Genomic DNA, 11,863 nt, shown 5'->3' with positions numbered 1-11,863 from the left:
GAAAACTACAAAAAGTAAATAAAAATACCAATTTGATTATGGTTTATAAATTATAATTGCACCATGTGTCATATTGCTTCGATTTTTGAAAACTTAAGGTAAGATTTCATCCAAGTTTATAGTATATTAAAGGGAAATTAAAAGGGTTACTTCAGCTATTGTGGAACTTGGGGCATAGTCTTATATTTAGAGCCAGGGTTTTCACAAGTTTTATATTCATAATAATTTCTATACACAGAGTGTGGTTGAAATTTGGAACACCCTTCCTCTATGGCAATACCGGATCAATTCATCTGTAAGAATATGACAATATATATGTGAATCAACACAGAATTTAACAGGTCCTACCTATTGCTGCTTTTTAAACAATTCCCTCTCCATCTCTATCAGCAAAGATTGAAAACAATTGAAATTAATTAATGCTTGAAAAAGGCAGTTTTTTTGATTGCAAGATATTTATATCAAATTTAATGGATTCACAATTTGTACTCTGTGAATGTGAAGAGTAATGAAAACTGGAGCCAGTCAGAATAACATACAAAAACATGATTTATCAGTGGAGTTTTGTGCATTGGATAAACCAAAATGAAAATAAAGCCAATTATCAAATCTCATGAACATTTATTAGCCATATTCTTCCAAGATAATAACAGAATAAATTTTCAAAAGTACTCTTCTTCAGCATGAATCCACAGTCTCACCATCAAAATGTTTCCTATCCAAAGGGTCAAATCTCCAAATTAAGTATTTGGAATGTGTATAACAACAATTCATCTTCTCCTCTCACAAAATGAGACGGGTGTACAGAAAAGAAAGAAATGATCACTCCCTGATGTTACAGATAATTAGATGAATGAACACACACACTTGATGCCTACATTAATATATATATTCAAGGTTTCTATCCTTATACCACATAGCGCTTATTGCTAAGATAATGGCTTGGGCACCCAAAGGCTGAAGGGAATGAAAATATGATAAAGGTTACTTGTGAAATTACAGTGACATGCAACATTTCAATTGCATGAGCTACAAAAGACAAATATACAGAAGTGCATAGGTGGTTTAACAAATTTGTAACTAATAGCACATTACTGGTCCCAGAACAGTGTGGGGAAAGAGAGTGTCAAGGCATTGTTCTGTTGTAGATGCAGCTTGTTATAACAGAGAGTTAAGAGTGAATCAGCCACTTGGACAATGCATTTGCTAATCAAGTTCCTTACTTAAGAAGAATGAAATAAACTTCTTGTCACAATTTAAACTCTCTTGCCCATTGCAGAGTAGGTTGTCCATCAACAGAGAAAAGATTCCTCATGTGCAAGTTTTGTTGGATGCAAGGAGACCTTTATTGGTCTCTTTACCTTCCAAAGCACTGCTAGTCTCCAAAAATGACAAAATCTGCTAAATTCAAAATATCTCTCATCACCTTCCACAATGGGAATACAAAAAAAACCCTCAAAATTATCAAGGAAGAATTGAATGAATGGATGTGGAAATGAAGCTGGCACAGATTTTGAGCTGAATAGCCTGTGACCTCAAAAAAAGTAAAACTTCAACTGTGTTGATGGAAATTGTGTGTTGATGGTAAAGAACATTATGCAAAATAAATTAAGCGATTGTACTATTAAAAAAATTATATTTGATTTGATTGAAACCTTGCTCCTGATCTCTTCACAGAATTTGATAATAGGTTTCTAAACAGCCAACTGTACCAGTTGACAAAATACAAGTCTAGATTTGCTGGCAAACCTGCACACTAGATCACACCAGCAAAAAAATATTGCAAATATTGCATCACATGTTGATGCAGTATTTGCAGCTTGACATTGCTGCACACTAGACAGTCACCTGGAATGTTGAGTACAAGGGCTTCAATCTCAACCTGTCATGTTCACTCAAAAGTTTAAATTGATGCCTTAAGAGTTTTCATTCAACCAGATTACAATTTGATTTGGGATTTGATATGTGCTCATTAATACGTTTTAATCTAACTTGCTTTCACTCAGCGGCAAGCAGCAAAAAGTTCTATTTCATCTTCAGCTAAAGGATCTGGATTATTATGGGTCCACAATTGTGATACAAAATGTTGCTCTAACCTGTCCTACGGATGGGGGGGGGGGTGGTGAAGGAGGAGTGGAAAAAAAATCTCTATTTTACTTGATCAGCGGTGGCAAGATTGTAATTGCTGTTGATCCGGCATACTCGACACAATACTGGGCGCAATACTGGTTTAAAAGAAAAACAGCACACATTTATCCAGCAGTTTCAAGTGGAAAAGCCAAGTAATTCTTACTTCATCAGAAATAATTTCCCATTACTTTACGTGAGAAATTTAAATCATTAAGAGCCCATAGCTAATTTTTTCAACATTATTAAAGTGCTAAATAACCACATTGATTTGGATCATCATTTTGAACTTGGCTATGAAAGAGTGGGAGGAGGGAGGGGAAGGGAGGGAAGAGAGAGAACAGCCAGGACTGAAAGAAATCATACTATTTTCTGAGACTTGCTTATTGAGATGTACAATATCATAATAATAGAAATAGGTTTAATTCATTTGGTCCTTGTGCAATGTTGTAATATGTACAGGTAGGGGAGACCGTCCAACCCATTCAGACAAAACACCATCTTTGAAGATCAGGTTCTTAGCTGGAAGAGGAACTCCTGCATCAATGGGTGATGGCTGGGGAAATAAAGTTGTTACACCACCATCCGAGTCACCAGTTTCCTGAACACAGTAGAACAGTGGGTTATTTATTTAAATTAAATTTAGACCTACAGCACTGTAACAAGCCAATTCGGCCCTATGAGTTCATGCCACCCAATTTACACCCCATCAACCTACACCCTGGCATTTTTTTGAAGGGCGAGAAGAAACTGGAGCCCCCCCACTGGAGAAAACCCACACAATCACAGGAAAAATGTACAAACTCCTTACAGACAGCGTGGGATTCAAATCTAGGTCCTACCCCAATCACTGCAATGTAAAGGCATTGGCTAATCGTTACACCAGTGTTATGAAAAACATCCTGGAAAGATAACATCAGAAATACATCTATTACATTCAATCTTTCCTCGTCTAGCTTATCTGTTTCCTTCGTAAAATTTACACTTGGGTTTGTTTCAGTAGAAATTTATTTAGCCAGTTGCAAAGAGAATGTGCACCTCACTCCAGTAGGGAGTGCATGATATGAAATCTGAGCATGCGCTGAAGAGGAAATCAAGAGGAGAAAAAAAATTATAGTGAAATTATGAGGTCTGGATAAAGGCAGCAAGCAAGTGTAGAGCATAAACATTGCAAGGGTTAAGATGAGCCAGATTGCTTGTTCCTCTGTTATTTTATAACTTTTTCATAATTGCTTTTGAGGTGCTGGATGTTCATGTTGGGAACTAGAAAACTTTTCCTTTCAAGTACCCAGTATTACATGCCCAGGCATCTGCACCGTTATTAGTTCTTACTTTCCCATGACATATTTTAGACTTTATATCAGTGAAGAATTAGTACATTATTTCCTCAAAACCCTTCAACAATTAATCCAATAATGAGTAGTTTAATTCCAGTATTAACTTGCTAATTAGTGAATGCAATATTCACGATTGTTAAAGGAAACAAAAGTAGGTTTTCAGGCTGGATTTCAAATCAGATCCCAAAACAAATACACACAAATGCTGGAGAAACTCAGCAGTTCCCACAATGTCCATAGAAGGACATGATTTATAACCAATGTTTCAGGCCTGAGCCTGACTTCAATTGTGAATCTGCAAGGGTCATCTACTGCATCTGGTGCTCCTGTTGTGGTCCACTACACTGGAGAGACTGGACACATACTAGGAGATTGCTTCATTAAGCACCTTTGCACTGCCTACTGTAATTGCGGGAATCTCCCAGTGGCCACCCATTTCAATTCCCTGCTCCATTCCCATGGTCTCCTACACTAAACTGTGACCACCAGTAAATTGGAGGAAAAACACTTTATATTATGTCTGGCCAAACAGATAGCATTAACATTAACCTCCTGTTTCTATTAGCACAGCCCCCCAACCCCATCTTTCCCTTTTTCTATCCCTATGCCTCCTTTCCTCCAACTTTGCATTCACCAAGCTATCCCGAACCCTCAATCAATTTTATGCTTTTCTTTTCTACCCTCCTATTCTTGGCCTGTGTTCCTACCCTTGCTCCTACTTGCCTCCTCCCCCCCCCCCCCCCCCCCCACTCCACCTTTTTATTCAGGCACCTGCCTGCTTTTTGGTCAGACCTTGATGAAGGCCTCAGGCCAGAAACACTGGTTATACGTCTTTGTCTCCTATAGACGTTGTGTTAGCTGCTCGTTTCTGTAGCACTTGTGTACTTACTACACTCACAATGTCAGCAGATCTTTTTGTTTTACCGCAAAGACAAATGAATTTGGTCCAATTCAGAAACATACTTATCCAAACAACAAAACTCTTAAGCACCCTGTATCTGGTTGAATGAAAGTAGCTTATTTATACCTGGAATGACTGTACAAAGTTGAGCACTTGCAGTGATAACTTCCTACTGGAATGCAAGAGTTTCTGAAGGCTGTGGAAAAATGACAAAATTGTGTATTAAGAATCTGCAAACACAAGATAAAAATAAGGAGAGAGAATATGTCAATTTACAATGCCAGCTTCTGTTCATGGAATAAAGAGCTGAAATTGTTATGAAGGCTATTAAGAAATAGTTTGGAGCAAACAATTGTAGATTTAAAAGTTGCCGTTTTTACAACTTTTGCCAACACATGAAATAAATAACAGAATTGTATCATAAACAGGAAACTTGTACTGTCCAAAACTCCATAAGCAGCAGTTCTAACTCTTTCCCCCGCCCCCACCCTTTTAATAGTTTAAGTTGATCTCATGAAGAATTGAGCCACTTTAAGCCACCTAAGAATGTGACATTTGTATCATCTAGATCCTCTTTCCAAAGCAACTTGCAGTTTGGTTTTCATAGGATTAAAAAGCCCAAAGGCAAGAGGATATAAAGTAAAAATGTTTAAAACCATTGTGTACGAGTGGCACAGGTGACTTGGAGGCGGAATGATTTGAGACCATCAGGTTCAGGAACACTTGCTATGCCTCCACCATCAGACTCCTAAACAGTCTTAAGAGACTTATTTAAGGACTCTTACTTAGAACATTATTTATTATTGAATGTTTATTTTCCATATTGCACAGTTCATTTACATTTTTTTAAATATATTTCTCTCTTTTGCATAAATATTTTTTCTTGAGTACAATTTTTTGCACTACAAACAAAAAGAAACTGCCTGGCCTGCAGGGAAAGTATCTCAGGGTTGTATGTGATGTCATGTATGTACTCAATAAATCTGAACTAGGATTTTAAATATTGTGACAGATTATGTTATACTTTTATATTATGTATAGATGTGTTTTTAGAGGAGATATATTGTGGCACTTTTAGTTAAGTCAAACAGATCTCATTTTAAAATGCAAGAGTTATGCGTAAAGTGGTGACTAAGTCTGCAAGGACAATAGACTCCTGTGCTGAAGATTTTCACAACGAGGTGTAAATATAAGGGCCCATCTGAAGAAACAAGAAAAAAAAGATCTCTCATGAATTGATTTTTGGAGTCAACAAGCTGTTTTAATGGAGTATGCTGTTTTAGGAGGATCATGTGGTTTTGCAAGCCACATGAGAGTCAAACAGGTGTTTTCCTAAGTGACCCTTGTGGTCCAAACAAGAGGAGATGGCTGATTGTATAATGTTTTGCCTGAGATAAGGGAAATAGAAAAGGAACTCTGTGGTTATCGTCTGGAAAACCCTGATGGGGCGAGACACTGAAGTGATTTCAAGGAATCAATTTGTGTGTGTTCAATGAGCAACAACTCTCTCTTTGAAAGCTGACAAGAACCTTCCTGAGCGGTAACAAGAACCTTCCTGAGCAGTAACCATTTACCTTTCAAGCTCCAAAGCCTGGTGAAGATTCATAAATGTTAAATTCTGTGCACAGTATTAGAATTGCCTGATACTGGTAAACTTGGAGGAGTGAAGTGAGATTGGACTGTATACCAAATAACTTTTCTGAACATATAAGCATTACATACACGTGCATTTAAAATTAGAAGGGGATTAAGTTAAGTTAATAGTAATAAATAAAGTTTGATCTCATTTTTATGTTTAAAGACAATTAAAAGTAACTTTTGTTTAAGTAACCATTCGTCTTGGTGAATTGCTATTGCTGCTGGGTTTTGGGGTCCTCTGGACCCATCACAATATTATTTAGAAACTGAGCCCCCAACTACAACTTGCATTTAACTTTTGGTTAACATCTGAACACATGATTAAAGCACTGATTAAGAATGTAATTCTTGATATACCTCATCATCTTCTGCCTGTGTATCTTTATAGCAACAATAACAAATTTACTTTTCAACCCACTGTGACTGATTGGTTTTTTCACTTTGGTTAATTGAAAAGTTATCCAAAAAGTAGCAGTTGCACATTTGGGTCACTAGTGAGAAAAAATACCAAATTATGAACAAAATAATTCAAGATAATGAGAAAATAAAGGTTTCCTTAGCAGGTACGTCAGTTACTAGAGATCACAGATTTAAAATGGGCAAAAATATTTCAGTAGATGAGAAGTAATGTTCTTACTCTTGCCCAAAGTGTGAAGTTCCAGCCAGGCAGCTCAGGGGCAATAGAAGGAAAAACTTCTTTGTAAAGTAATAGAAATCTGTAAGCTTCTTCTCCCAAAAAGTTATGTGATATAGAGAAAAGGGAAAGAGGTAATCAAATCACAACTGAAGCTGATATTGATAATACTTTTTTTAAAAACAAAAAATTGGGTATTAAGAGAACTAAATGAGACAGGGAGTTAAGATCTGCCAGTATTTAATTAAATGATGGACAGCATCAAGGGGCTGAATGATCTTTTGTTCTTTTGCTCTACAAAATTTTGGGAGAATTGGTGGGAAAGGAATATTTCAAATGGTAGAGATGCTGGTGACCAGGTTTAACTTAATAGAAATAAAAGAGAGAAGAACACTTTAACCAAAGGTATAATTCAATCAGCAGGTTTGCAAATGACACTAAGATTGGAGGCATGGACAGCAAAGAAGATTTTCAAAGCTTGCAGAAGGATCTGGGCCAGCTGGAAAAATGGCAGATGGAATTTAGTGCAGGCAAGTGTGAGGTGTTGCATTTTGGAAGGACAAAGAAAGGACAAGCGCAGTAAATGGGAGGGCACTGAGGAGTGCGGTAGAACAGAGGGATCTGGAAATACATATACACAATTCCCTGATAGTGGCATCACAGGTGGATAGGGTTGTAAAAAGGTTATTCATCTTCATAAATCAAAGTATTGAATATAGGATTTGGGATGTTATGGTAAAGTTGTAACATTGATGAGGTCAAATTTATAGTATTGAGTGCAGGTTTGGTCACCTCACTACATGAAAGATATCAATAAGATAGAAAGAGTGCAGAGATTTATTTGGATGTTGCCTGGTCTTTATGAACTGAGTTACAGGGAAAGGTTAGACTGGTTAGGACTTTATTCCCTGGAGTGTAGAAGAATGAGGGGAAATTTGATAGAAGGGGGAAATAGACAGAGTAAATGTACATAGGCTTTTTCCACTGAGGGTAGATGAGATACAAACCAGAGGACATGGTTTAAGAGTGAAAGGGAAAAGTCTGGGGGAACTTCTTCACACAGAGAATGGTGGGAGTATGGAACGAGCTGCCAGCTGAGCTGGTGAATGTGGGCTCAATTTTAATATTTAAGAAGAATGTGGACAGGTTTATGGATGGGAGGGTCATGAATGGAAGAGGTATGGAGGGATATGGACTGGATGCAAGTCAGTGAGACTCGGCAAATAAAAGGAACAGCACAGTCTAGAAGGGCCGAAAAGGTCTGGTTCTGTGCTGTAATGTTCTATGGTTCTATGCATGATCTGGAACTATCAGAAGAGGCAACAGAATCAAATAGGAATATTCTAAAGGAATTGGATCAAAACTTGAAGAAAAATATTTTCTGAGTTACAGGGAGAGTTGAGTCCTCAACAGCCAGCTCACGCAAAACTGGTTATTTCTGTAATAAGTCGCTCAATGTGAGATAAAGCAATAATTCCATCAAGAGAAAATGAAACAGTTTGATGGAAAAAAAATACCTCTCCTTCCCGCACAATCCATGTGCAGCAATTTTCTGGCAAATTCTTCTATTCAGTTCTGAAACAAAGAGGGGGATCCCAAACCACAGCTCCAAAGGAATCCAGTCCTGCTCTGTTGTAGAACCTGTAAAATCAGAACATTGTAAAACTATAATGTCCCCCTTCCCTATTTTGAGACAGTTTAAAAAAAATGACTTTATTCACATTAAATTATTTACAAAAATAAAACTGTTCAATGTCATTTCATATCTTTACTGTCATGACCATATATTCCCATCTTTGTACATCTCTCCATTTACAACACATGTCTCCACTATGGCACTTTGACATTTCTCCCCTGGCTGAAGGGACTTTCTCTCGTCTCGCCCCTCAAGGTCAGGTGATGGGAGGATTCTAGACTGGGTCCTACCCAAGTGCCTCACATTGGCTGCGCCAAGCCTTAGTGCATCCATCATCAAACACTCCTGCAGCCTGGAATGTGCCAGTCAACAGCATTCCCTCACCGACATCTTGATGTGCCAAAAGACCAACAGGCTTCAGGCAGACCAAAGGACATTTTTCATGGGTTAATGGTCTTACAGCAGTTCTGGATGTCTCTCTCTGTGTACATCCACAGGGTCAGCCCTGAAATCAATGTTCTGTCTCATTGATACTGGGTATGAACCGTGAACAGGACACTTGCATTCTTTTCCATATACTCTTAGCAAATCTCCATTCAGCAAAGAGATGGTAAATGGTCTCAATTCCATAGTAATCTGATGCCTTGGTCATGTTTGATCATGAACCGATATATTCAACTTACAGATATTCAATGCCTTATAAAATGAAATAAGGGCAGGAGCAACATCTGACAGCCGATCAAAAGCTTAGTCAAAGAGATAGGTTTGTAAGGGGTTTATGAAAGATTTCAAGTTTATTGTCATCTGATTGGACATATACATTGACAACCCAACAAAACAGCACATCTCCAGTCGATAGAGCACACACAAACACACAATAAACCCTGCACACAAATGACATATTATACATATGATCTAAAAATAAATAGAAATAAAAATAATTTTTATGTTTCTAGTATTGTTCACTAGTCTTACCCCCTGCAAAAAGAAGTTGCTTCCCAGCCTGCCTGTCAGGGTTTTTATGCTCTTCCTTCAAGGTAGTGTCTCAAAGATACTGTGGGCCAGATGACAACAATCCTCAATGATTTTGAGCCCTCTTCAAGCACCGCTCCCTGTCGATATCATTAATAAAGCAAACGGAGTCCAGAGTGATCTCAGCACTTTTAAACACCCTCTGTATTGACGTCAGATCTGATGCTTTGCAGCTTCCATGCCACACTATGATGGAGTGAGCCAGGACATTCTCTATTGTGCTCCTGTAGTTTAGGTGGTGGCTGGTAGACTCACCCTCCTCAACCTCCTGCTACTACATTTTCCTGATTGATGACCAGGATAGGTCATCCTTTCAATGGATGCCAAGGAACTTTGTGTTCCCACTCTCTCTCTGCAACAGATCGCATCTTAAATACATAGGAGTCGTAAAGTCAAGTTTATTGTCATCTGATTGTACAAATACAACCCAACGGAACAGCGTTCTCTGGTCTTTGGTGCAAAAACATGCAGACAAAAAAAAACAAAAAACAGACTAACACATACCAATAAGATATATGCAGGATAAGTATCACATCTATAAACATAAATAAATAAATAGATAGCTGGATAAATATTGTTTTGTACAAATGAGAGCAGATCCATTGGCCATGGGAAGAAGCTATTCCTCAACCTGGTGGTGTTGGTTCTGCTAGTCCTGTATCTCTTCCCTGACAGGAGCAGCTGAAAGAAGCAATGTGCAGAGTGGAATGTGTCCTCAATGATTTTGCATGCCCTCTTCAGTCAACAATCCCAATAGATCACGTCAATGGGGACTTTTGTGTTTGGGAAGGGGGGGTGGGGGAAGAAGGAAAAAAGAACACCCAAAACACAAATAAACCCAAAAACCCCCAAAACACAAAAACCACAAAGAAAAACAGGGGGGTGGAAAGTCTCCAGTGATCCTCTCTGTCACTTTTATGGTCTTGTGGATTGACCTCTGATCCATTTCTCTGCAGCAACCATACCACTCTGTGATGCAGCCAGAGCTCCTATAGAAGGTTGACATAATGATGGCTGGAAGCCTTGCCCGCTTCAGTCTTCTCAGAAAGTGCAGTCGCTGTTGCACTTTCCTGCCAAGTGAGGAGATGTTGAGCGCCCACTATAGGTCACTAGTTAAGTGAATTCCAAGAAACTTGGTACTCTCCACTCTTTCTATTTCAGAGTTATTGATGTGTAGTGGAGGGTGTTTGTTCCTGGTCCTCCTGAAGTCCACGGTCATCTCCTTCATCTTGTCCACATAGAGAATTGGGTTGTTAATCTCGCACCATGAGATTTTCCACCTCTTCTCTGAACAGAATTAAAAGCACAGACAACTGAGAAGTGTAGATCTGAACAGAGCAACTAGCCTATCTTAGATGAGTCTTGCCCATTTAGTGACTGCAATTCATTTATTCAGTGCACAGTACAACTGAAATGAGATACCACACTACATCACACCAATTAGAAAGATTTAAGTTTATGAAAAGCTTTTATTCTTGAGCAATGGTCCAAAAAGTGGTAAAGCCTGTATTCATTGCCAGTTGACAACTACACTGATAGATTGCACAATGACGTGACTACATGGTTGTAACCACCTTTTTTATGGTCACTATAGTCTGTGCAAAGATTTTTCCCCAAAGTAGAGAATTTACAGGATCTTGAACCCATTCACCATACTGGTTTGACAAATGTACATCAAGATCATGGTGGTGTGCAAGTTGGAGGTAGAAACACTTGGTGACAGTGTTATCCAGGATCTAATGTCCTTAACCTTCCCATCATGGTTGTGGACTTGGCAGGCACTTGCTTTCAAATTGATTTTAAAAAAATTAACAACACAAGATTTGTCTTTACCTTCACCAGTTCTTTTGGCTACAGAATCAGCCATGGGCTCATCTGTCACCAACTCAAACGATTCTGTGCTACCTTGAACAGAGCCAGATGGGGATTCAAATTCTTCTGCAAAATAATCAAATGCATATGAGAAAATCACTTTTTAAGAGGAATTCACCCTCTTTTACCTCATTTATTGATGCAGTACTGGCAAAACATTTACTGACCATTCCAAACTGTTCTTTGTTAAGTGTGCCAGCTTCTGAACTGCTGCAGTCCCTCTGTGTACACCCACACCTGCAAATTTAGCCTCGAGACAAAGGGAGGGAAATGTATTTCCCATTCATAACATTGTGGGGGGATTATTACTGCATCAATGGGTGGAAGTAAGAAACAGGAAGGGAGTAATCACTTTTTAGGATGTATTCTGTAGTCCTCCCAATGGCCAACAGGCTACTGAGGAGCAAAGAAGCAGGTAGATTTTGAAAAGGTGTAAATTAAATTCCATAATACTTAATGCCAAAGGTTTTGATGGGCAGAATTAGTTAACTATATTCAAGGATTCTGAATGCAGTATGTGGACCACCTGACTGGAGAAGAGGCCATATTGAATCTAGTACGAGGCAATGAATCTGGTCAGGTGAAAGATCTCTCAGTCAATAAGCATTTCAAAGATAGTGACAACTCTGACATGGACAAGAAAAGGAGCAGACAACATAGGAAAGTGTTTAATTGGGAGGCGAATT

At 38.4% G+C, this 11,863-nt stretch overlaps 1 protein-coding gene across 2 annotated transcripts in view; it reads right to left on the bottom strand.

The window, feature by feature from the left end:
- Positions 1 to 601: 601 nt before the first annotated feature.
- Positions 602 to 11,863, bottom strand: part of fam91a1 (family with sequence similarity 91 member A1) — a 51,230-nt gene continuing 39,968 nt past the window's right edge. For both annotated transcript variants that reach the window (XM_069920756.1, XM_069920757.1), the window contains 4 exons: positions 11,139 to 11,243; positions 8,155 to 8,278; positions 4,492 to 4,561; positions 602 to 2,728 (listed from right to left, as the gene is read on the bottom strand). In XM_069920756.1, the coding sequence (XP_069776857.1) occupies positions 2,549 to 2,728; positions 4,492 to 4,561; positions 8,155 to 8,278; positions 11,139 to 11,243 (479 nt within the window). In that variant the 3' untranslated portion in view covers positions 602 to 2,548. The remainder of the gene's footprint in view (positions 2,729 to 4,491; positions 4,562 to 8,154; positions 8,279 to 11,138; positions 11,244 to 11,863) is intronic.

Source organism: Narcine bancroftii, chromosome 2, assembly GCF_036971445.1.
Source record: "Narcine bancroftii isolate sNarBan1 chromosome 2, sNarBan1.hap1, whole genome shotgun sequence".
NCBI classification, from domain to species: domain Eukaryota; kingdom Metazoa; phylum Chordata; class Chondrichthyes; order Torpediniformes; family Narcinidae; genus Narcine; species Narcine bancroftii.
The sequence above is the reverse complement of the archived record's forward strand: the minus strand, read 5'-3'. Positions and strand labels throughout refer to the sequence as shown.